Source organism: Opisthorchis viverrini (assembly GCF_000715545.1).
Source record: "Opisthorchis viverrini unplaced genomic scaffold opera_v5_269, whole genome shotgun sequence".
Lineage (NCBI taxonomy): Eukaryota > Metazoa > Platyhelminthes > Trematoda > Opisthorchiida > Opisthorchiidae > Opisthorchis > Opisthorchis viverrini.
The window spans coordinates 554,944-582,287 of NW_008751927.1; the positions used below are offsets into that span (position 1 = coordinate 554,944).

At 42.1% G+C, this 27,344-nt stretch overlaps 1 protein-coding gene across 1 annotated transcript in view; it reads left to right on the plus strand.

Moving 5' to 3' along the window:
- Window positions 1-2,132: 2,132 nt before the first annotated feature.
- T265_09343 (hypothetical protein) overlaps window positions 2,133-27,344 on the plus strand; it is a gene marked incomplete at both ends in the record, with an annotated part of 49,405 nt that continues 24,193 nt past the window's right edge. The window contains 3 exons of the mRNA XM_009175383.1: window positions 2,133-5,245; window positions 18,162-18,275; window positions 26,460-26,606. Coding sequence (XP_009173647.1) covers window positions 2,414-5,245; window positions 18,162-18,275; window positions 26,460-26,606 — 3,093 coding nt within the window. The remainder of the gene's footprint in view (window positions 5,246-18,161; window positions 18,276-26,459; window positions 26,607-27,344) is intronic.

Below are 27,344 nucleotides of genomic sequence, written 5' to 3' on the forward strand. Positions count from 1 at the left end.
CACGTCGCAATTCACGGTCAAGAGTAAGGGAACGTTCGCCGTATGTAGCGATGCGGGTACCGTTAGCGGCTTGTAACGAGAAAGGAGCGGAATCGAGGAGTGGATTCTTATGTGGTAGCGCACTAACTTCAACTCCCGTATCTACAAAAAACGTAGACCACTTGAACGATCGATGATGTGGAACAGGCGACTCGTGCGAGGAGGGCCACAGACAGTCTTCGTCGTTACTGACTGGCCGGGGTGTTTAAAGGGGTGTTAAAACGCGGCTTGAAGGAACAAGGTGGTTGACGTTTGCGTGTTTTTGGGCCATAAGATTGGTAATACCAGCACCAAGAGGGACGCGCACGAGACAACGATCTGGATCGTGATTGTGGTCGATGCCTGTTGATCTCTAACCGTTGCAGGCGATCGGTCAAAGCATCAAACTTGGCTTGTAGGTGCGATATAGAAGCAAGAAGCGGGTGGGAATCTGTAGTGGGCGCAGGGCGGGAGACGGAGTTTACGGGGTTACCGGGATATGTTTCGTGTATCTTATCCGCCATTTGGGCTAGCTGCTCCAAGCTGTGGTCAGCAACGAAAGCGCTGATGACGTGGGACATGGAGGGTGGGACTTTGTCGAGCCATAGTTGGGCCATGATTTCCACCGCCAGCTTATGGCCGCAGAGGAGACTGCGCATGTGGCGAAGCAGTTGTGCTGGCGACCTGTCCCCAAGTTCGACGGCGGTGAATAGATCCCGAAGCATTTTGTTCTCTGATTTCCCTCTCCGACTTATGACGGTCGCTCGAAGGGCGTCATACGGATTTTCCTTAGGAATATCTTCCAACAGATCTTCAACTTCTGTTGCTACATCACAAGGAAGATGCTGGACTACATAGGAAAACCGGGTGACTTTGGAAGTGATGCGTCGGGTAGCAAAAACGGCCTCCATCTGATGAAACCATACCCTGGGGTTGCGTGGATTGTAGTCTGGCAAACGTATGCCAATTGCGTTCTCGACTAATTCCGCTGAATCAAAGTGTGCCTGCATAATTACCGGGCAAAAAAATTGCGACGACTTGAAAGGGAAAGCTTTCAAAAAATATCTAGAAATACTCGGGCTCACCAAATTTGTATTGGTCTGGCTACCCAATAAGTCAGTTTACCAGGAGTGTGTGGCGAAGAAATAAAAATGTTACGCTAGGTTTGGTATACAATAATAAAGAGACCAGACGGAACAGACTCACTAGCAATTGTTTTCTTTAAAATAGATCGTCGTTGGCCCAGGTCAGCGAATAAACAATAATCAATAATAATCAACAATAAACAATCTTCTTCTGAACAGTTCCCACATATAATAGATTCCGAAGATGTCTGAATATTTTGGTTACCAGAGTTAGTACATGAGACTCGCGAATGACCGCTGCAAGCGCGAGCGAAATCAGAAGAGAGAGTCGAAGCACGTGACCACGCTTTTATTNTGTGAACTTGTACAAGTGCGCGTTTTTTGTAGCTTTTCGTATTCAAACAAAAAACGATTATACAATTGATGAAATACCTAGTGTTATAATGGAAGTAAAATAAAGTTACGAAACGCCACACAGTACACCCATTCTAAACGGAAAACAGCGTTGTTGCTTCGATTACTGGATGAACGCACAAATACTTTATGGTTACCCTTCATGTATTGTTTCAAAGCCTTCTCAAATGCAGTGAAAGCTGAAAAGAATACGGCGCGGAATTTCTCAACAAACGCCTGTGAAGCCACATCCAAAGCCGTAGCACAGCAACTGCGCCGAAAATTTCGGAAGCAGATTGATTGAAATACATTGCGGAAAGGTGACCACACATGAGGGTGATTTTTGGACTCAGCAACTAGGCGAAGAAATGCAAAATTTTGACACAAATATTTTATTTCAACCACAATGGTTTTTGCAGAAAATACATTGTGCGCGGCGCGCCATCCCAAAACCTGATTTAGAACTCAGCGCGCCAGAGATAGTGACGCCCACGAACTGCCTTAAGCTCCAGGCATTATATGGAGCTTAGTCCAAACGAGATACATGAAGGTCCGAACTTAGGAGCTTTTGACATCCTATTTGCGTGCATGTCTGTCTGTTGAACTGGCACTGAAAGTTAAACCAGGGTTGAGTGGCGGTAATTCAACGGTCTGCACGAGAAAACGCTCGCCTTGAGTTGTGGTGATGTTTCTGCAGTGTATATTGACCTGTTATCGTGGATAGGATACAAAATGCCGATAAGTGTCTCTGACTGTCAATGTTTGGTCCATCTGGCTGGATTTGGGTACACCCTACTGCAATATGTTGACAGGCCTTGCATTTCGACCCAAGAGTGATTCTGCAACTCGTGAAACTTAACTTAATCTGCTGAAATCATCGTAAAAACAGCGGTACGAAAAACGGGAATACATGGAAAATGTTTAACCGGGGTCGTTCGACTTTTGTGGGTGGCCTACGTGATATGTCTGCAGAAGCTGTTGTGTGTTCTACATTTGGAATCCAACCCGGTATTGTGAAACAAACAAAAGAGAAATTCGCCAGTGATACTGAGTCATCTTCTTACAACGTTTTCAACAAAGTGGCTCGTTCTTCACGGGGGTCATCGGCCAACGCATCTTTGAAGTCAGAATATGATTTTGCTCTGCGTGGAGACTCTGGGGGGAAGTACAACCAATCTGGCTCGGTCTTCCGCAGACCTCCACTATTTGGAAGAGAATCAGGAATAGCAAAAGGTTATTTTTCGGAAGGGAGTATCCATAATATTCGTGAGATTAATGGGGTAGCTCCGCGGTTGTCCAATACACCTAGAACCGGAGATTTGGCAGCCCACACCAGGGGAATCTCCGAGAGAAAGGAGCACAATTTCAGAGGAAGTCTCCTCTCTACGCAAATGATTTCTACGGACGATTCTTATGGAAATGCGTTTAATGGACATAACGATATCAACCTGAATAATGGATGCAGAGTTTTCGGTACCGTTGAAGATTTTGGCGCTGAACGGACCGATCTTGAATCTAGCATACGTTTTCCGCCAGTTGCCAAGTCACCAACGAAACGTACCTTAGTTTCAACAGGACAAGATGGTTCTTTGTCTGAATCGCCTGCAAATGGAACATTTGAAAACCTGAAATCAGATAAAATGGCGCGTTTTCGACCAAATATATCAAACCCATTGAGTGAGGATTTATCAAACAAAAATTTATTTCCAACACATATAAAACAGACACCATTTAGCTACATTCATTCGAATGACGTGGCAAACCAAAGAGAACTGATTCATCAAAGTTATACTGCGGCTCCTTTTCAGTTTGCCGACAGACCTGCGTCGGATGCGACAAAATTAACAGCCTTCAGATCTCCGAGAGCAATGTCAACGAAAATGAAAAGGTTATATCCTATTTCATCGGGCACTCTTTATGCGAAATCGGAATTCACTTCACAACGGCCCAGTAGTGAATACAATCCAGTACAAATTATGCAACACAACCCAGCTCCCGTGAATCTCTCCCCGTGCAGTCCTTGGGATAAATGGTCTGGTCAGGAGAAGCCAGTCGCTGTGGGTGCTGAAACAAGTGATAGTTATTCGAACAATAGTTTACAAAGTTCTATACAAGTGCAAACAAAACCACAATTTAGAGAGCAAAGGCGTACTGAAAAATGTCGGCCGCTCTCACGACATTCGGGCTCACTGGTTTCAAATGTATTTGAAAATCCTACTTACGCAGTGTCATTGTCTATGCATAATGATGTGCTCCAAAACATCGGGCCTCCAGAAAGCAAGACAGTAGAAGACGTTGCGAGGAAATCGGTGAACGATTCGCAGGAGGGCTCCATTGGCGCCCTGCAAGGTCACGGTGCCAGGCGCTGTAAATCGTTTGTAATGCATCGATCAAATACTATATCACTGAGTAAGGCAGACTCTTATTCAGAGGGAAGGAGAGAGAAATCGGCTCATGTTCTGGAGACAAGCCGGTTTCCGCAGACATGTTGGTGGACATACCCCTATCTTTCAAATAGGCACTATAGATACCCGCCACAAAAAGCTGTACACTCGGATGGATACAATGAACGGATAAGCAGATCAAAAGCCGACGAACCGAAGGATAGAGTGATCCAACAGGAGACACTGGAAGAAATGAAGGAGCATTTGGCCGAATGCAAGAAGTCTCATGATACACGTGACGTTGTTCCAGATAAGGCACATCTAATAAAAGATGAGAACAATTCACAGCCCCCCAAGCCGCTTCAAGCACCATCACTAAGAAAGCATAGTACGGAGAAACATGCTTTTGGTAGGGGTTGTCAGAAAAAGGCATCTTTAAACGGTGTTCATAATGAAAACGTATCGCAGCTCTTTGCTGAACGGAACTATCAACCTTCTACTACATTCGACGATCAGAAAATTATATCTTCTAGGGCAGAACAAGAAAATGTACTGCAAAATCACGATACGTCTGTGAAAACAACATTACCAATGAGTAAGACTCATCAAGGAGACATGAAAACTCAAAGTGCAAGACAAAGTAGCAGCTTAGAAAGCCAGTCTAGATTTTTCGGACCGCCACCAAGAGAGTGGGTACCAGGCGGCCATTCTGAAAACCCGACTGGACGACCCATACTACGTTCAAATTCACAACCACAAACAGGAGCGTTTAAAAAGGACAGCGACCTCGTTGAATCTACAACTAAGAGGCCGTCAAGAGAGGCAATTAATGGCGCAATTCCAAAACCACCATTGTTAGAAATGCCTGATGTTTTGAATTCTCCAAAACACCAGAAAGGCGACCTGGAACATTGTGATCCGTCGGATGTTAACCGGACAATGAAACGTCGGACGTTGAGTATGCCTTCGAGCAATAGGAATTCAAGCAGTTCCATCAGTCAGCGTCCTGAGTATACAGTACTTACGCAGAAGCTAGAAGAACAGTTTAGGACCGCAACAAGCTGGATTAAACCGAAGGTCACTACTGCGCCTTTATCAAAGTCAAAACCAAAGGACCTGGATCCAGAGCCAAGTAATGGAAAGCCAGTGGTCGAAAAATCTGAAAACAAGGCTGAGGCTGCGCTAACCGCCAGACCTTCTTATAGCTGGCCGCAGAGTGGGAACGCTGCTGGCAAAACAATACAACCAATGCAAAAGCAGCTTATGATGGAGTTGGCAGAGACATTGGCTAAGCGTACAGAGAATGTAGACACGCTCCAGTTTTCATCTTCACCACCAAAAACAGAATTCACTGAAACCAAACAGGTAAGTAAATAGCCGCGTTGAAGCCATGAATTTGTTTTCCTTGGTGTTCAAGAGTTCATGGTCTTCTTGGAAATTTAAATAGGTCTCTGACTTTCGTACGTCGCAACCCAACTTGGCCTTAACTAGTATCTCACAAATACAAACGGCTCTTGGTAAATTTTCACACGGATTTCTCAAGATTTTGGACTGAAAAGCCAAAAACCAAGGAATGTGTTCAAACCACAGGCCTTCTAGTCAAATGTGCGCACCATAGCCGATGTGCTATCGACAAATCCATGAATTTCAATTTACAGCTACCTCATAACTGATGATGCGAGAGTTCTTCGGTTTGCTTGTTAGTCGCCTACGTCAAGGCGTTATAAGCGTTGCAAAACGCTGCGAAGGAGTCAAACTGAAGATGTACGATAGCCACATATAAGCCGAAAAATTGTATTAAGCCTCAAGATTTATATTTTCTCAAGGTTCACTTCACGCCTGTATGCCTATAATGAACAGTGCGTGCCCTAAAACCGTCGTCAATGGTGACCCAGTTTTTCAAACCACTTGATTATTAGCCCAAGAATGCTACCATTAGTTGGCTATATCTAGTTTGCTCCCTCAGATGTTTGTGGAATTTTCAACGCTTTTCCTTATGACGTTCTAATTTTAGGTATAAATTTATTAAGGGGTTTTAATCTACAGTATTTGCTGATGTTTTTTTCTTTTTTCTTTAGGCTTTGGTATTTTGCAGTCGTAATCTTTGTTGTATGGCACCACATATGTATGCTACTTGCACCGCAGGTTATCGAATGCACTGAAGAGATCCGAGTGTACTTTGAAGCGACGTACCCTTGATACATAGTATACACCCGGTTGAATCCTTGACTCACCAACTAAGAGCACTCAAAGACTCTAATTACAGTGTTTTTGCAATATTGTCCAGAATTCTTCGTTCTCCTTGCCTCCTCCTCCGAGGTAATGTACGACAGTTTGAAAGCTTTGCGGTAGTCAACCAAGTCCCACGAAGGAATCACAGAGGCAGCTGTGGAAAGGTGCAGAAAAGATTTGCGGCACAGTTTTACCCTTTGATATAAAGTAAAGCACTTTATTATGGAGATCATCTAGTCAAAGGACAACTTTGAGGGAAAAGTTTCTGCTACTCACAATTGGTTTTCGCAATATTGAAGAAACCTTGCATATGAACCAGGAAAATAAATTCTAACTTATATTTAAAAATGAATTTTTAAGTAATAAGGTGGAAGATGCTTTACAATAATAGCCTAGTGCTCAACGGTGAAGAAAAGGGCTACAGGTCAGGCAGCTAACCGTTTCCTCTGTAACCTTGACCCAATTTCTCCTGATGAGCCAGGCTATCCGGACAAAGCATGGAATTTAACTGTAGGTGGCTGAGAAAAACTCATTGTCCGTTGAATTTATGGGATAGCATTATTTTAACTCGTCCACGGGATTCAAAACGAAACTTTTAATATTCCGACGGAAAAAGAAAATGTCTGTTTCTCAGAACAGTGAAACTTCCCAATTAAAAACTCAATTGCTTACGCCAGCATCTATTACAAACTACGGGGAATAACCTTAAATGGCTGAACCCAACTAATGCTGCCATGCGACCTAGCTTGTGCAGTTCCCATATTTTTGGTGAATACAGAAACAGAGATGGTCAATAAACTTACTTGTCTGGGTAGCTGAATGTCGCTAGATGGAGGCACTGCCGACTGACTAAATATTGGAGTTGTTAGAAAAAATTCTGCCTTCTTTTCATTGAACAGAAGCATTGTTAGAGTACCGTCGAAGGGTGGAGTATCCAGTGCAACATTTTGGTGTTATTTTATGGCACTCCTTATTAAGGACATTACCCTGACTTATGTGTGACCACGACTTTGGCAAAAGCTTTGCAAGTGCATTATAGGCACAGCGGATCAGCGATGTCCGCTTAGAACAAACGGGTTTTGGCAACAGATCAGCTAATTGTCCAGATGATGGACTGACTCAACTGCGGCAACTACGATGATATGGCTGTACGCTTTCTATGTCAGTTGATCAAATAAATCATGGTTGTACGGCAGTGAAGCATCAGTGTTGAACACTGATGTCATGCTGTCGATGAGGATGTTGATGATGATCGATTGTTTGGCATTAGGATGTCACAAGAAAAAGGTAGCGCATGGTTTGCGGCTGAAGCCTGAAGTACAAACCAATGCCTATTAGCCGCACTGGTGCACGTTTACAAAGATGGGGTACCAGAAGCCCGCCAAATCACCGGTCTGACATACTAATGGACGTGGCACCATCACGCAACCAGTGAGACTTTTGCGCGTATTTTCCTATTTTCAATCAAGAACTTTCTTGATGTTTTGTATACATTCTTGAAACTGAGCGCCGCTGCAATCTGCACCGAGGCAAACCCCCGGTAGATACCTACATGACTCACTGCTGTCAAACCGAACTAACCTGAGCTGAGTTTCGGACGATTAGATAAAAACCTGAAATCATAATTTCTTCGTTCCTAACGACTGCTTATAAAGGAATAGTACTGCAAGTTTTTGTGAACTTTTAAATCTGGCGTTTTCCAAGTGAGGCCTCCAAGTGAGATATGCGGAGAGAATACAAGTAAAGGATGGCTGAGAAGAAATACAAGTACATGTAATTATGAACATATTCTGGACAGGAAACCATGCAGTGACTGGGTGTTCAAGACTTAACAGGAAGCGAAATAAAGAACCAAAACCTCAACAGCAATGAGAGACAGTTTTAGAAACCATCGATTCTGCTCTTGTTAACCGAGATTATGAAGGCACAATCAAGAGTATACTGTTAAAAGTCACCAACACCTTATTCTGAGTTTGAACAACAAAAGTCAACTCTGAAATTCACCACCTTGCATGTCAGGCGAAAAATATACAAGGCATCTTGCACTATTTTGTTGAAGCGTCTGCACGTCACACTTTGGTACCGAATTGATAAACCAGCAGGCAGGAGCCATCCCCATTAATCTGTGACCGTTGCTATTTCATATGTTGTATTTTCCGTTCCGAATTAAGTACTTTTTCTGAATAATGTTTGCGGGTTTAATTCAGCTTCCTGTACACCAAAGGACCTGTGGATGGCATGTTAAGCCAAAAGCCATTAACATAGCGGTTTTTTTCGTTCTCTACAAAAAGGGAAACGAATAGTCATTGAAGTAGGTACATCAAGCGTGTGTATGAGCATGTCTCCAAACGAAGAGCTCTATTTGCGCAGAAGGAATTAAAGTTTGGAGAAGAGAACTTCGCAACTTCAGTGGTTTGGAGCATAACGTTCTTCGCACTTGTACAGGCTCATCGTTGAGTGTATACACGGTACTGAATCACATGTGAGGACCACAACAAAATATCTAGTAGCAAGATTCTATGGGCATTAATCACTGAAGCTGTTTTATGGAGTCAGATTCACCGGAAGTGTTATGATAGCCATACACTCGCTCCGAATATCGAGACAAATAGGACAGGTGGATTTATTTAAGCAGACAGGCTGCAGTCAGGTTTTTAACCATTGAACCACTTGAGGAAAATATCAACAGCAATGCCAGCACATTTAGAAGATGGTTTCTGGCTCAAAACAGGTTTTGTAGCGGCGTTACTGAGTGAGTCACTTTCTCGAGCCGTATGTTGACAAAAATCAAAAGGATCACCATCCAAGAAGCCAACAGACGCTATAACAGCCGCTTGGTGTATCGGTGCAGGTTTGTTTGTACAGAGCTATGAAGCCGGATAATTCATCACGCATATTTAAACCAATATTTATACCAATATATTTTGTCACTTTATTCCATTTCGAAGCATCCTGGTTTAGGTTTATCCGCTAACTTCGGATATAGGTTGTCGTGAAGTTTTTACCACAGTTAGCAGATCTAAACCCTTTTATGGATATGTTTTTTTCCACTGTGGGTTCACAGCACTAATAAAACGTTTGGGCATATCTTGGTGGCGTCGCTATCAAGAATTTTTTGTTGAGGTCAGTTTTATTTCTAGCGGGATAATGACTGGATTCTTTGTTTTGATTCCTGACTGGTTGGGGAAGCACACTGACCATCCACTTGAGATCTGATTGTTGTAACCGTATCAACAGCCACACTTTAGAGTGCATACTGATTATCTATCAGTTGTCTAGTGTAACACATTCGCAATTAGTCGTCGACCGCGTTAGCCATAGGGTCCTTCGTTGCTGACCCAAGTAAGCGTTTGTCCTCATTGTTGACCGTTGTTAAGTTATTTCTGTTGAAACTGACCTCTTGTTTGGAGTGATCACTAAATATCAACACAATTATTATCCCCTTCTCACCCCAAGGACCTCCGTTTGTCACCATAATCAGAGAATCACGCTATCATTTGAGTCACTCTTTAGCCTCATTTGTTGGTATACGATAGGAACAACAAGAGTGGTCACTGAGGTTGACTCAGTATTCAGCATCCGCTATGAAGAATGTGCTCTCCCTATTCCTCTGCCTTACAGTCTGCGCTTGACCATACAAAAGCAGGAGGTACATCTCCGAATCAATGACATGTTGCACTGCGAAATTCAATGGTATGAGGATGCGTTCCAATTATTCTGCTGACTATGTTTTACAGGCAGTTGAAATTTGGGCTATTATCAAAGCCGGCCCATCATTCTTCAAAAAACGTTTTTGTAAACACAAAATTTTCAAAGCACGGTTTCAATGATTTTCTAAATGAAATTCCCCTCGGTCTTTGACAGTTTTCACTTTCTAGTCCATAGCAAGTTGCCCATTCAGGAACATTAGGTCATAAGCACCATATATCGTAACTCAAAGCAGTAGTACGACCTATTAAAACCACTTCTTTGAGAAAGTGGTAAATTCGTCCTGTTTTAAGGTGATGAGCATGTTTCTTTTCTGCGTATCTTTTTGAGCTCTCACGCATTCAGTCTTCAGACGTTGAGCAAATGCAAATCCAATAACGAAACTGGATTTATCAGTTTAGAAGTGTGCCCTGAAGCGGACATTATGCTTTACAGTACTGAGTGAAGCAGTGTATCAGGGGGTATATGATAACCGTTTGGTGCTATGCTGACGTACAGATGAGCATATCATTAACCTGCAAATAAATCGGTGTTATTTTTTGGAAATTAGCTCATACTTACCTGGTTAACGTGGAGGAATATAGCTGATACTGGACTGTCTACGCATTTTGAAAAATCGTCAAATCGCTTACGCAACCTCTATAAACCTTATTCAGGGAGTGGCACAAAGTTTGCCCTGCTAATTCAGATTCTTCATCAACGTTTGTAATTTTGTGCACCCGTTTGGTGTTCGTCAATTCTCGATGCCTACAAGTACTTATATCCAACTTATGTGACTTGGCATAAATAATCGAGCTTTGTAAACATTCCTGTTGATTTTGAATTGTGGTTACAACAAACGTTTTTGGGGGTGAACTGATTATTCTTCAGCTTCACAGAAACGAAGCTTGGTTGGTCTCACCCCGAACTAAGTGATTTTTTTGTTAGTGAACAAGTGCACATAGACATTACAGTGAACCAGTTGTTACGATGCCCATCCTACAGACCGCAATTCACAGCACAACCGGCCCAGTTATATTGATGAGTTTTTGCCGGAAACATAAGAGAATGACCCCGTAACATTTTCGCTGCTTTGTAATGAAAGTCGTTACCCATCCGACGAGACGCGCAGGTCTCTTATCGCAGTCCACTTGTTAATCGTGAAGAAAAAGACTGACTACCACTGTTACTGTTGGATGAGAATTACAGTCCATCCAATAACTTTGAACGGCACTGGACCAGCCTGTGTGGTGGTAGGAAAGAAACTAGGGCGCTCATTCTCCAATGGTTTTCAATTCGCATACTTTGCTGATTCATAGCACCAATCCTGTTTTTTGTCAGATCCACGTGATATCAAATGCCCCTGAATGCGTTTTAAGGTTTCATACAACTGTTGATGATTCAATTCTATAGCCCCCTTGACCATTGCTTTTAGCGTCATTTGGGAGAAATATGAAAAGTTTTGGCCAAACTTTTTCTAGACGGATAACCGGTCGACTTTCTTTCACGTAGAAGGATCAGTCAACCACATTTTTGTTGGCCGCTTATAATGGACAACTAATCAAGCGAGACAAACGAGACTTCAGAACGACTCAGTCAAGTAGGTGTCTTAGATATTCCTACGTCATGCTACTTCATTGGGGGTTTTGAAAAGTTCTGTTGCTGCTTTGTGGCACTTCATATATAATTATAGTTTCTGTTGTATGGCAGTCGCAATCGCTGTCATAACTTTGCTCGCGTTGCTATGATTCTTGACAATTTTGGAATATTTGACTGTCGTCATCCAGCAAAAGCTGATGCTTCACATTACTCATTTAGTAATCTTACCTACGGCCAAAATTATTTTCTGAATATCATATATTAGAACATACTAAAGTTCAGCGAGAAGCTTGAACAGACTACCATGTACTCAGTAGTGTATCGTATTTGGGCTTACTCATTATTTTGGCTAATTTTACTCAAGTCTGGCTCCGGAGTTTGTGTATGTAATCTCGGGTTTCATCGGTGCATCTTTGCAAACAAATTAGCTACTTCTTAAGCTTTCTTTTGTCATAAGGATTGCGCAACGCATGTTTGTTCCGAGTGGGAGTGATCCATAGATTTTTGGAATCCTCCTGCGTAGATCCGGACAGAAGATTGTTTATAAAAACCCAGAAGTTTCCACTTGTTTGAAAAAAAGCTCAAGAGACAGATGATTGAGTTCCTTTGTGCCGAGAGTCGCAACCACACATAAGTATGTTTTTCATTTGTCAGGCACCAGTAAAACCCCGGTAGATCTTGGTCGGTCAAAACCTATGGTACAAGGTGCATTAAGTTTGCATTGCACGTTCTCACGACGTGGACTCGATGTTTAATATTGCTGGTCAGTTTATTTCTCAAATAATGAACTGGTTGATTGAGTCGTGATTCCAATTCTGTCTATGGTACTCTAAGTCACACTGATTGCGTAATCTCTATAACGTATTCTTTAATGTACGAGTTTGTTCCATTTTCCGGTTAGTAAGAAAGTGCTGACTAACTGGGAGAAACTAATCGGGATGGGTTACCTCAATAGGGTGACATTAGTACATTATCTAAGTTTTGTAAGATGTTTGGAGGATTTCATGGTATCCTGGAAAATGTAATTCGAAGCTCTCTTGGGGAAATTTCTCACACAAGATCGCGAATGAAAACATGCAGTTGTTGGTAACAAACGTTTACCTTTTTGCAAATGGATCTTAATCTTGACTGCATATTCCATATTCCGACCGTACAACCAACGCCTGTAAGTACGGACATATCCTGATACCTCCACAGTGACCTCTGTGTTGCTGTAATGAAAACAGCGGATATAGAGTAGGAACGCCACTAGCTTGGCCTGAAACCAAAAGGTCCCATGGTAACTCCGCTTCGAACTTTTGCGGGAGATTGCAACCTGCATATGGACTCTATATAGACCAAGTTACAAATAAGTTTTTTATAGGTTTCAACGACAAACGACTCCTTCAGCATATACTGTGTTGTCTGAAGCGCCATCGGTAACAATTAGCGATGTGGCTGGGTACTCACAACATTCATCGGTTACAGGAGACCAAAATTGAGTTGTTTTGGTGTAAAAAACCAATTATTCAAGATGAAGGACTCGAGGCTACTCCATTTATTGTGTGACTAGTGGTAACGTGTTTGACGGTCACAAGGAACTTCATTACTTCCAGAAACGCTATTGTGGTTTGGAATGCATATTGATGCGTTCATCATTCTCTAAGGCCTTACTGTTTGGAGGGTTACTGGATCGTCATATGATAACGTAATGAAACTGAGTAAAGCCGTTTGATTTGAGTGTTTCAGTCACGCTGCAAGTCAGACCTACCGATCGAGTTGACCTCACACGATTGGCAGATATCAGTTATTCCAAAAAATTCGCTATGAATATTATCATTTCTCACTAGGAGCATGCATGGTCACGAAGATTGGAGTTTGCACCGTAAAATTGGGTTCTCCTGAAAATTTGTGGCCCAGCTTGACGTTGATTTGTTTGATAATATATGTTACGATGGTCAATAATGAGTTTTCGTAGTCAAGGCTAACCAGTTCAAGGCTGATCAGGTGCATGTGTTTTGTACTTTGCCCATGGTGACCTTTGCTTCCAATCAGTCCTTCGTATCGTCTTTGAGTAGACAAACATGTGCTATCAGCTGGTCGTGCTGATGTTGATAACACTTCTTTCTGATATTCATCTTCAATAGTGTATGGTATGTCTTGGTGAACTCAGGAAGCATTGTCTGCTGATGGAATTATCTCTCGTTCGTAACAGTGGTATGTAGGTATATGCGTTTTGAAATACAAATCGATAAGTAATAAGAACCTAAATTTTGTGCGTGTTTATATATATATATATATATATATATATATATATAGTGCATGTCTGTGTGCGTGTGTATTTGTGGGTGTGTTGGGGTGTTTGCGTTCCCATAAGCCTTGCAAATAAACTGAGTTTGCAGAAATTTCGAGGAAGATTTGAAACACTCAACATAATGATCCATGTAACACTTTATCATACTACGTCTTTACTGATTTTCAGTATTGTAGTGATTTTGGTACTAAAGTAGCCCTGAGTCTATTCGCTTCTTTCAGTTATCTTTTCCACATTTCCAACGTATCTCCCATTTTATCAAGCACCAAACTAATCGAGCAGTCTCATTTCGATTTTCTGTTTATTTTCCCAGTTGGCCTCAATTCTATTAGTACCAGATGCCATCAGTGTCAGTTGTTACTTCACCGTATATTCATTTATATCTGACTGGTCAACTTGTGTTGTATCTGTTTTGTTCAGGTGCACCTTAATACCCCTGCTGAAACTGAGACACAACACTTCAGCAAACCCCTTCGGCAACCAATGGTTCGGCATATGCAATACATGGCCTAACCAAACGTCGCCTGCACAAATAAATTGCTGTGTGCTAAACCTGGGCTGACCCGTCTCAATAATGTTGTCTGTTATAAAGAGCAGACGGTAGATAACACTGGGATTTTCCGTGTCAAACTATGTTTAAGTGCATACAAACGCACTGTCCTGTGGAATGAAAATAAAGAATAAAAGAATGGAGGTCTTAGGGGCTTGATCAAATGAATGTTTCTATTAGTAGGCGCAGTTTAGTAAACTTAAACAGCTAACCAACGCAGCGCCAGTTCAACTAACCACAAGCACGTGACACCCACTTTTGATGCCTCCTTCGCTTTGCTACTCTGAGAGTGCTGTTAATCAGTGTAACACCACACCGGCTCCCAGAACACTTCAGACAACGTTAGCCAAGCAGTCAGGCAGCGGATAGATGGAGTTCATCATAGAAGATCATTTCTAAAAGCAAATCAGTATCACTTTCTCAACGACTATTTTCCTGACGTATCACATCGCTCGGATAGAGACGGACGCACGGGTGCTGTGACTTCGGTTTTTGCTGATGGAACGCTGGAAACGAATTCGCCCGGTCCAGTGAGCAATTTCAGCATCGTTAAAAAAGCCTGGCTTTTCAGTAAGTCCCTCAATATCATTGGCCTGTAGCAGAAGTGCAGAATGACTGTGCCACCACAAATCGGTTGAAGTATGACGGCTATACTCACTCGGAGATATTGAATACCGATGTTTACTCGTTCTATTCATGTCACGCATACGTCTACTGAGATTGCTGCATACACTCGTGTGAACGTACTGTCATAACATCCATACATGCGTCGGTCTTTATCTTTCATAACTTACACTATCCATTCCCACGGTAACCACTCCATTTGGAAAAAGTCAGGTTATGAATTAGATTTGAGTATTTATGGGACGGGCGAATTTCCGAAGTTGAATTTTTTATACATTAAAGTTCAAGTAGATGATCTGGCAAACAAAATTATATATAAATATAAACCTAGGCATTGTATCTCTTAGGTTTCGTCACAAAAATACACTTTGAATCAGTGCGATAGGTTGCTTTCGTTGCCCTCTTTTGGATCTCGTTGGTCGGTGGACTAAAGTCTTTGTGCTTCAGGTACTTTCATGAGAACGGATGTGATCCTCAGTTTGCTTCAGTATACCCAGTTTATAAATCATCAGACACCCAAAGGGATTCATAAGTAGTTCGGAATATATTCTTGCTTTAGTTAAATGCAGAAAAACCCACACAGTTAATTTGTTGCCTAACAAGCGTGTCTTCCGGAATTTCAAGCGATAATGAACGCAGGAGAGCGAGTGAGTTGGATTTCACAAGAGCCCATACAATGCTATCATAACAGGACGACGGCCTACTTGCCGTTAATAGATGCTGCCGTATTTCCACCAGACAGGTGCCGTTTGTGTCGGATGGTCATAAGCAGTCGCCCATAAGCAAAGCATATTCTTGGCCGCGTCGGAACTTGAATCCAGGACACAAAATGTACGTTAGTCAAAAAGAGTCGGATGGAGCATTGTACGTCTTCACTGCTCTTGACAGAAGTACGATAAACTAGTCGAATTGAAATACATAGATTCAAACGTATTGCTGTAAGCTGTTCAATAGAACAATCAGGCGACTCATTCAGGAAAACTAATGATATGAGTTAAGCATCTCTTACGAGATTTTCGTTGGTTTCACACCGAGAACAGAAACCATGCAGCTTCTTAAAAGGCGTAAGCTGTCTCACTTTCACCGATATGCAGCTGCATACATAGCTGCTTCATTGGGCTTACAAAACTGACATGCGAAAATAAGAAGTATGTAAGTGGCCATAAGTTTTGTGCCGTTTGTCTCAACCTGATCACGGGAGAATTTATTTGCCCAGTGCGGCCTCTTGTTTTGGATTATTACTAGCGCGGAATGATATTGCTGATTAGTCTTTCGTGTGCAGAGGCATTATCGCCACCTCTGCTCCCTACGCCTGTTGTGTCGGACCTTCCTTTGTTACGTCTTTCAACACCACACAGCTCGCGGTTGAGGAATGTGTCAGAATCGCGAGTCACGCTTGCCGTCACGTGATCATTTTAAGTAGATTTGTCTGCAAATGTGCCAGCAGCAATCAATGGAAACTTGTCATCTCGACTGCTTGCCATTCACAAGTAAGTCAAGACAGTCAGAGACAGACAAGTAGGAATCTAATGATATGAGAATCAGCAAACCGATATTATTTCGCCGCACATCATTTCACACACCTCTGTCTAAAAGGGTTAAGAGAGAAGTATAAAAAAACTGGTGCTGCTACTCACGGCGAAGAAAATCAGGAGTGGCGAGTATTGCTTGTAGATTCAAGCGCGCGGAATCGCTATGAGAAAAACGGGGGAAAATTCGGAATTCCTGATTTGGCACAGAAGTTGATCTCAACCTTCATTGATTAAGTGCACTCCTAACGTTTGAAGATCTTAAAAGGAGAAGATGTTTATATGTATGAGCAGTTATTGTCGGGCACCCATCTTTGTTTACTATAATTCGACCTTGAGCGCTTACCCATAAAATCCACTTGAGTTTTTCTGAATTTCGACAGACGAAACAGGACTGTAGAGTTGATCTGTTCGAATGACGGGGAGGTGTGTGGCCATCCTCGCCATCCCTACACCCTTCCTATCACAAAAGCAAATGATTCTGGGTCATGTGCCTGTCAATTATCTGACCGATAGGACTTATGCTACCGCTTGCAATAAACAAAATGACACCTTGTTAAACCCACGAGATCTTTTCTGCGTATGAACAACGTCATATTGGAAAAGAGGCGATGCTCCCCGAAACCTTATTAAGCCCCTAAACTTTATTCAATCTGTGTCTCCAAAACACGCATACAATACCCACGAGTGGTTATGTGTCTCAGAACGTCAAGGATGAACTCAGCTGGCGTGAGAGTTGCACTGAGCCCCGGGGCTGAGTGCGCTCTGTTTAGTCGTCTTTGTGTCGTGCGGTCATCCAAACTTCATGTCACTCGACTTAAAAAGTGGTGTCTGTTTGTAGTGTTGGCTCATGCTCCAAGGGACTGCAGTTCTGATGCTGAGAAAGATACGGGCTCATTCGTCAAGCAAAAAAGCACTGACTTTGTGATCCTTGCGGCTGATATGAATGCTCAATTGGATTGTATAACCTCAACGAAATCACATTCTGGCAGTTCATTCGGAGTCCGTGTTCGACGCACAGACAACGGAGAGTCACTACTCCAATTATGTGCTGATTATGAATTGAATCGGGTCAGTACGAACTTTCGGTGTAAATATTCACATTGCGTAACCTGGAGGCCACCAAATGCAAATTAGCCGTGGATCCAGTTGGATCATGTGGCCATCAGTCAACAGCGCAGATCTACAGTTCAAGACCGCAGTTCCTTCTGGGGGACAAAACCTGACTCCCGTCACGCTATGTTGCGCGCAATCCTGATGGTTCCTTTACCCTCAGAACCTTGCAAGCCAGCAAGAAGCATGCCGATCCACTGTCTTCGAAGAACTACCATAGCCCAACAGCTCTCCACAATAAACCAATACTGTACTGGTAGTGAGCACGTGGATTAGAGTTTTTGTAGGTGAAAAAATATATGACTCACTTAACGCAATTGGTTATTGCGCGAGTTTACTGGCCGGAAGGTCCGTGGTTCGTACTCGACATCTGCCTCTCGATCTCCCCTGTCTGGGCTTGGGAAACCTGGCAGTATCCTACCCTCGTGCTGGCTTGGGAAACCTGGCAGTATCCTAGCCCTCGTGCTTCCTTCGGGTTGCATTGGAGCTAGGCACCGAATAAGTGTTATAGCCGAAAGATTTTTCTTCGAAAATTCGGTTTTCTCTGTTGTAAAGAGATTTCACCAAGTTTTCCCTACTAACTACTATATCGTGTCAGAAGCTGTATTCTTCCGGCATTCTTTCAAACAAATATTTCCTATTCTATGTTATCAGGGCAATATTCCTCCACATACATCGCCGGAGGTTGCAGCAGTCAGCAGTAAAGTGAAACCGGACGATCTTTTCGCCTTCCCGAAACCCTTTGCACCGATGAACTCAACGTTAAAGGTAGTGTCAAAAAATTTCTTGTAATCTTATTCTGAGGACTTCATCAAAGACTTCACCAGGTCTGGTAACGGTGTGAATTTCAGAAATTTTCTGACCAGTGTAAGAGAAAAAACAGCACATGCCCCAGGGAGAATTTAACTTTTGAAAATGCATCGCGTTTAACCTATCAACATGTTTTAGTGTGATAGGAGTAGAGACAGCTGAAATGCTCATAGAAAGTAACAGATAGTTTTACTTGAGAAATTATGGGAAGCTGAATTACAGTGCATTTGTCATGCACTGTATAAATTATCGTCTGCTATGTTTAAATCGTGAAAACAATTGTTAGCCTAACATAAATGACCAAATATGACTCGTTGGTTACCAGTGATGATGGGAGGAGCGAATTTGTTTACTACTCGATGAGATTCTGCGTTGGAACCTTACCATCTTTATCATAGAGAGTATAACATCAGTACTGAACCCCTATGCTTCCCTGCTGCAGGACCATGCTTCATTTGAAAGCCCAATTGCGAACAAACCGATAAAAATGGATGAAGAAAGGACTTATTTCAAGCTACCAAAATCATTCCAAGGTGTCTAGACCTTCAGATAAGCATTGAGACAATGTGGATAGAAACTGCGCCACTATGAATTCGGTAAGGAAAACAACTATGTTTGTCTGGCGATGACTTGGCATGCGCAACACACGACCTAACCACCACAGCTCCTGGTGTTGGACACATTCTTCGATGGAGGTTCTGTTGTACAGACCCATAATCATTTTTCAGTTGCCTCGCTCTGGATTCGTCCACACCACCCTAAGCGATATGCGTTCTGAGATAACGGTTGTCGAAGATCTGAAAACGTATCAATTCGGTTGCTTAAAGAGGCCATATCTCACAGCGACACAACAAGACGCGTATTCCAGTCTGAGAGACAAGTTCCTTTAGGTTCGGGTATATGCCATTTTGCCATCATAGGGGTTTGCAACGAGTAAATAAGGTTTGGAGATCCGTGTATTAACCTCATCTGTCACACTACACGGAGTTAATAAAACTTCCAGGATACTAGAAATTCGTAACATGTTTGTAGCGTGAGGATAACTGACAGAGTGTTGCCAGTCTAACTGACTGACGTTTAGAATGAATACTTATGAAAGTATGAATTTAAGGAGGGGTGTTGGTCAACGTTTGTCATAGAACACTTAGAAACTTGACTGAGCAGGTAGGACCGAGAATCTGAACATCTCTAGAATGACGATTGCTTTCCTAATGAATCTCCCCTTGCCTAAAGCTAATGTATTTCTTCTGAAGGGACACTTCGCAGTGCTTTCTCGTTAGTCAGTGAGCAAACTTAATTAAGCAGACCATGTGTGCATCAAAAATGATTGCATCCCAGTTCAGAAGTTGGTGAACTCATCTAGATTCTAAAGATATTACTGTTCCCAAAAAGCAACGCACAAGATGAAGTGAGCATATTAAGTCTTATTTGTCACCAGTTGAAATCAGCCAGTGAAACTGAGGTTCGTTATAATAGCAAATTCTTTCTCACATGTGCATATCTAATCACCAGCAAGTAGAGAGGATTTTATTACAGTGATGGTAGTTTCTCTGAAGAGGAATGAAATTGCACCAACTTAGATCCTCTAAATATGTGCGTCTGTCTTAATACCGTAACCTAAAATGTATAGGCCTAACTTGAGGAGTGAAGGTGCGATTTAGTATACACCCTTTCTCTGTTTACGTTGCACTCTGCCATACTACCTGGCTGAACTTTGATATACATTTCGGTTTAACAGATAGGTAGTTAGCCAGCCATAACAATAATTGTACCAAAGTCGAAAGTGGCATTTAAGTGTTCTGAGCTTTTGGCGTGTGCAAAACAAAGGAAGTGATGAATCAGAATCTTTGCAGTCGAAAACATCTTGGAGAAACTAACGTCAATCGACGCAAGTTTTCAATTGCAGATGGACACACGATGGACAGGAAACTTAGAACGGACGAGTTGCAGCTCACTAGCGGGGCTGTTTAGCTTTTCTAGACACTGGTCTGGTATATGCCAGTGCTTGAACAATCAAGGTATGCTACTTTCGTTCCAAGCAGTGAAGTTTAACGCGTTGACTATTTTGATTTCTTGCTACGAGATAAGCAAGCTAAAGTTAGCTGACTAAGTGAGATAACACAAAATTAAACAAGTTGGGACGTAATGACCATAATGAATACTACCTCAAAATTACGAGTTTCGGCTTGGAGGGGTATATCAAACCTTTGATAAAGAGGTCAAGTAAAGCATACGGCAATTTCATATCACACTGTGAGAATGCAACCTTCCTTCTAGTGAATACCAGTGGGTAAGTGGAATAGATAATGTAATAATAATGTAACAATATTGTAGTAATAATAATGAATGGATAATGCATTTACGCACAACCTTAAGTTCATGATATGACAGTACTTTCAATTTAGACCCAGTTACAGTCAGATTAATGTGTTTCCAGACCTACAGTAATAAGTAAGCTTCTGTGTGATGAGAGTAACTCAACTAGTTGGCTACTACATTGTTCACCTGTCCCTCTGGTGCGTTATAGGAAATACCTGCAGAATTACGACTCTGACGGTATGTTTATCGTAATTTGAATTAAGTAAAAGCCTTGGTTGGGTTGCTATCCCCCATGTTTATCTCTTCATTTGTGTTTCATGGTTCAGCTTCCTGTTGAAGCTTTTCAACCCTTTCTAGCTCTATGGCAATCTATACATTAGGAGTAGTTGTGTGACGTATTGTGTAATTTCACAAATGCCAGTAAAAACGCAAAACAGTTTTCGAGATCTCCAGGTGTACCGCTGCAGCTGACAGCGACTCACGATGGCTATACTGCCTAACGGTCGCTAAACTCAATGTGAAATGTGTGAAATGTGGCTCAGCTGCTTGAGAACACATCCAGTAAACTCGGGGCTATTGGTCTCGTTCCACCTTTTACGTTATGGCATTCGAACTTCCCACTGTGCACAACGCATTGACAATTCCCTGTGTGAAGTTTAGGACCAAGTGGTTCTTCCAGCTAACGCACTACTATAAACTAAGGCGTCCGTCTATAGCTGGTCGGGTTATACAGAAAACAAATCACAAATGTGCTTATTTATGGGAGCATTACAAAATTTATCTGATAAAGTGTATCTGTGCTGGATCTCCATGAAATATGTATTTCTTGGAGAGGAAAAAGGTGACCTTCTTTCACAGAGCCTTTAGAATTCCATTGACAGTAAGGTTGCTACACTTTCCAGAGTATAATACCCACTAGCGATCCAAATCATGTGAACCTTGAGTTGAAAAGAAAAAAGCCTATGATAAGTGATGGAATTCTATGCTGATTTACTATCTAACTCAGCTGTCAAAGTGTCAAACACTTATAGCGTACACCTCGTGACAGCACTCTGTGACCCTCCTGTATTTCTAGTCATAACTTCCATAAATTATCATTTCACTGAGACCATCTACCTTGCAAATTTCAGACTTTATATTAGGATGCAAACAATCGGGATGGATACAGAAGAACAGTCACGACGTAATCAAATAACTACCCTGATTTTGTTCCTGGGTTTTGACCCTTGTTTAGGACATGAATTGTGAGACGTAACGTTTATTTTCGAAATCGTCTTGTAACATTCTTGAAATTCTAGCTCATCCCGACTGAAATGAAAATAGCCGAATGTGAGATCAACCAGGCGATGGTTACACGTTATACTCTAAATCTCGTGTAAGTAGTGGGAAATCCACTGACACAGCTTAACTGCACATCAAACCTGTCAATTTTGATAAAAGGATTTCAGGTTCATGTAGCTCTTATGGGGTACACTGGAATGTATCAAATTAAGAAGGGGTCTGTTTTTTCAGGAATGGGGATGCAATAGACAAATTTTCGAGATATCGCAGTATATTTCCATAAGGAAACTACTTACAAGTTTGCTGAAAACTCTTCGACAGCCCACGACCGGTTTTCGAATATCGTGGCAACTGGGGCCGCCTGTGTGCAGCACTTTCAGTTGTAGAATATCGTAAACGAGAGATTCAGTTGAGTCTCTCGTGAAAACCAAATTGATTTGCAAATGAGTGTATTTCTCGAAAATTGAAGGTTTCTTCAAGATGCAACAACTATTGAAGACAGTAAACGAAGTTCTCGTAGGTCAAATACGGTCTAGGCAACTAGATACAAGAAATGCTATGTTTTACCCACCTACTTTTCCAGCTATCGTCTATCGATCTATTTTGCACGCCCTGTCGACTAATCCGAACATTCTGTTTTGAGAAAGCATGGGCACTGATAAATTCGCTTCTGACTGGATAAGAGGGTAATAAAAATCGATTTCCACTGATATATGATTGGAATTAAGAGATAATCTTAACTATTTGCTGATCAACGTCTCCTTGGGATCCGTACATTGAGCCTCTGTTATCAGTGTGCTCACACACCTCAATGCCATAACGTGGTGACATGTCTGGCATTGTCTACAAGTCGCCTGGTGAGAATTTGGCAACATCCACCACTCATTCATCAATGAATAAGCCCACATAAAGGTATCTGTGTATGTATGCATATGTACGTGTGATTGACTGGGATGTGATCCGTCTAGTCACCGGAATGTCTAGTCAGCAGTGCCTTGTTGTGAGTGACAGGTTTGCTGAGTGTCAAATTCTCCGTGGCAACTCGTCACCAGATCCTGATATTGAACTCAGAAGAATCCAGAGAACATATTTGCATGTTGCATAGGGAGCAGTTTACCAATACTGTCACTGTGTTTTTATCTTACAACAAGTTCACTTCCTGCTTGTGACATAAATTACTTAATTGTCTATCAGTATGCTGCTGAAAGGATCATACATAATCTGATCTTAATCACTCTGAACTGTCACAGTAGATGGCGAACCAAGTATTGATTTATTATGAAGTTTGATTTTACAGGTATACCATCATCAAGGATATGCTTTCCGTGTCGCATTATCAGGAGGAACTTTCGATCAGGTAGAGTAGGAGGGTCATCATGAACCACCGTAACAGTCATACTTAAGAGCTAATAAAAGCTGTTTTTATCACGGATACTATTACGTATTCTACTAGCAAGTAATATCTCGTTACATCCATACGTTGCTTCCCGAAAAATCAAGGCGATTCGAATGATGGAACCCTACTGGCACCCTCTTCAAAAATATCGGCAAACGTCGATATATATGCACTGATTATATGCATTTATATATACACTGAAGTTCCCCTACCCCAATCAGTGGACAGAACTACAAAGGGTAGTTTAAAGATAATTCCACTGGTCTTGTCATTTAGCGCTAATGTTCAACGGTGTATGACAGCTAAGTGTGTTCCCTTAGTTGAGTCTACGGAACATGCAAATACTCCATCTTTGATTAGTTAGGTATCTGGGTCTATCTCGTTTTTTAAGGTGCACCAACTTCACACAACCTGTCAGTCGAACTTACACAAGCCTCTTTGCTCGCAAGGCTTGACACCTGCCAGTCATTGGTCAATTAGTCTCCTATTGACAAAATCTATAACTTCATTATAATCGGCATCCTAAATAAAGATTACCAAAAGCTTAAATTGGATGGCGCTATAACATGTGTAAAAGGTAGTACTCACACCAGACCCAGTATGACGGTCACTTTGTGCCTGATGTGCCAGTCTTGACTGTGCTAGCGCACACTGCGCCTTGAAGAGCATTCACCATTGTTTGTCCTTTCTTTGGTTGTTGGTCCTTAGACGCGTGTTCCCATACCAAAATCTTTACATACTTTGGGATTCACCTCATCAGACTGGCACTACCCTTGGCATGATCTCTCTTTTCTCCCATATTCTCCTGTTACTCGTTCGCATTCATCGCTTGCACTCACTTTTTATGTTTGTGACCATGCTCTTCAAAAATAAATGATAATAGTATTCGACCAGTCAAGCAAATACAAGTAGCATTTTTTACATACTTTGCACATTTTGAGTCCACACGGACCATGTAGTTTCAATAAAGCTCACTGAATTATTTTACCCGCAGAAATATCTGCAAGAAATCAAGTAACACATGAGTGGCCTCACCGGATGAAACATTTACAAATAGCTATAAGCTGAACGTGAAATATCTCTTCTGGAAAACAGTGATGATTTGACGCGCACTTTAAAGAGCACGTCTGTCGCCTTATTGAAACAATCCATTTCTACGACCCTGCTTTCCGCCCATTCGAACATCGAAAGTCGGCATACCTGCTTTCAGTAGAGGTCACCTTAGCTCTGTGAAAATTTTCTTTCTCAGCTGCCAAGCTCCCAGTGACTATGCTTACAAAGAATCTGCCAGCCGCCGCGGAAGACGTCCGACAATAAAGTTTTGTGAGCGTCCAACTTATTGAGATTCATACTGATATTAGTCAGCTGCAGTCCTGGAGCACTGTACCAGCGAAAGCACGCAGATGAAGACGTCCGACGAACTGAACTTCAGACTGTTTGCTCTTCTCCATGTATTTTACAAAGTTTTGGGAGCCACCGAGGCAGATAAGCTGCGTGCATACCCTTAAAACAACTTTAGGGGTGTTACAGAAATGATTTGGCGTACAAAATACCGTTCGAACGAATATTCTTATCAACAGAAACTCTTAAAAAAGATCAACGGATGAATAAGCTGATGCCGATATCACTAGTCTTGACAGCTTCGAAGCTGTCAAAACCATATTACCCTAAATTAACTTGTCATCTGCGGTATTCGTTATGCCCATTCATACCAAGACAAACCACTTTATTGGTCGAAAGATAACCTTTCCGGTGAAAGGACTAACAGTCACCTCTCATCAGTCCCATATGGGTCCCTCAGCTCCATCACAAGGGACCTCGTTCCTAACAATACCCGTGTATCAGAGTATGGACTCAGTTTTGTCGTACGGTATACGTTCTTTAGAATCCATAGTTAAACCTCAGCGTATCCGTCCAACCGTCAGCCAAATGCAGCATTTAACTATGGATTAGTTATGTCACGCAATGGTTTAACTAAGAGGATATCGGCCATTTCGAATGGCCTTGCAAATGAACATACTCTTGTCTATTTTGTTTTGCTGCACCGCAAAATATGGCTTTTCATAGAATGTGAGTTACCTTCATTCACGAGTCCCACTTCGGGGCTACTGAGATGCGTCTGGCACTGCTAAGTCTCTTTAGGAAGGGAGTAAGTACGCCCTTTTGAATATAGGGAATAAGCTAATATAAGACTTATCTGGATAAAAACTGGATACATTCTGAAATAAAGACTAAACCAATTGCACGGTGAACCGTATGCGCATATCAGGCGGCATAATGGAACACCCTGCACTGCACATACACAATTTATAAGTAATTGGCAACTTCAGATTCTTGAGAAATCGGACTAAGTTCTGCATTCAACTCCATAATAACCAAGCCGTAGTTGGTTTAATGTTTGTCCGACCACACAGCTAATGAACAACTGCACATGAGGGTTGCACATACTTACAAGTCGCGTGACCCTACTGTCTGCGCGGCCCGGCCCGGCCCGGTCAAACTCACTCGACCAGCAGCTAACTTATGTGTTTGATCCTTTATTGTCCTAGTGACATTATTTCTGACTAAGTGGAAGAAGTTATCTTGTGGTGTGCTGTTCAGGATGGTATGTTACTGTCCGTCATTAGTTGGGATACATGAGGATCTGTTTCATCTGTTTGTAGGCGGGTGAATATATCAAAAAATGAAAGCAATGAACTGAACAGATGTATCCAATAATCTGCAAAACGATTATGTTTTAATCGGTTGTAAGCATTTCGTACTTAAATCGCAGCCCTCCTGTCTGTTTCATCTGGTGTAGGGTGAACCATGCCTGGCACGTGTAGTATTCGGCTGTTAACTGCAGTTAGGTGCTGACGGATCATTAAATACGCTCGAAATGCAATAGTTATTTGGCTGGGGAACTATACAACTTAGTGCCGGAAAATAACTAAAGTATGGAAAAATCTCCGATTGCATTCCAGACGAACTGTTCATACTTTCGTGGGTGACTTTACCGAGAATATTCGATGTGTTTTAATACTACTGGTCAGTGTAACCCAATAACATGTCATAGGTTGTCATCTTCATTCAATGAGCACTTACACAGTGTACTTTATCACAGCAATTTTATGCCTCGAAAACTAAAGATCATTACTTCTCCATAGCACATGGGAGCGACGAATGAAACGGTCGGCTGTCGGGATGCTCCACCCAATGTTCGACCCGGAGTGACCACCAGTGAGTCACCTGTTGGAATGTTCAACTCGGCGCCGTTTCCGATTACCAATCTCGTACCAATGCAGAATGACAAGGTGGGTGCTTGTTTTATGATATTCACCGTCCACCCGGTTTGTAACATATTCGAATTTTTGTAGCTATTGTTGAAAGTAGTAGCATAACGGTGCAAGACTAGCGTCATCGCTCGTCCATAGCCAACCATTGAGGTTCACCATCCCAGTTTGCCTGATTCCTGTGAAGTGATGCTGATAAGAATACCAGCAATCACTTAGTTTATGGAGAAGTAATTGGAGCCGACTGTGATTTCGCTCCAACTCTTACCTGCCCAGCCGCATTCTAAAACTCATGTACATGTCTTTCCCCTTTCGGCAACTGCTATTTCTATGCGTCTTGCAGTATGTTGACAGTATGTTTCATTTTTCTGACCGAAAGGATTAAACTAGCTGCTTTCATCTTGTTGTTCATGTTCCGTTCAAGTGGTTCAAATGTACCCAGTGCTTCATACAAACTACGGTCTGACAGGAAGAAACTGTGGGTATCACGCAGTGCACTTTGTATCATATTGTGTTATTAGTTCAAAACCCTAGGCTCAAAAGTGAATACGATTCCATCTGCAAACTAATTTGGTTCTTTCGAGAGACTCACCTGGAACCCAGCTGAATCTCTCGTTTATGATGTTCTCAGGCAACTGAATGTGCTGCACCAGGCCGCCTCATGTTTCAGTCGCTACGATATTTGAAATATCGCGATACATGTATATTTGTAATGTACTACTCATAAGGTTGCTGAAAATCCATCGACAGCCCACGACC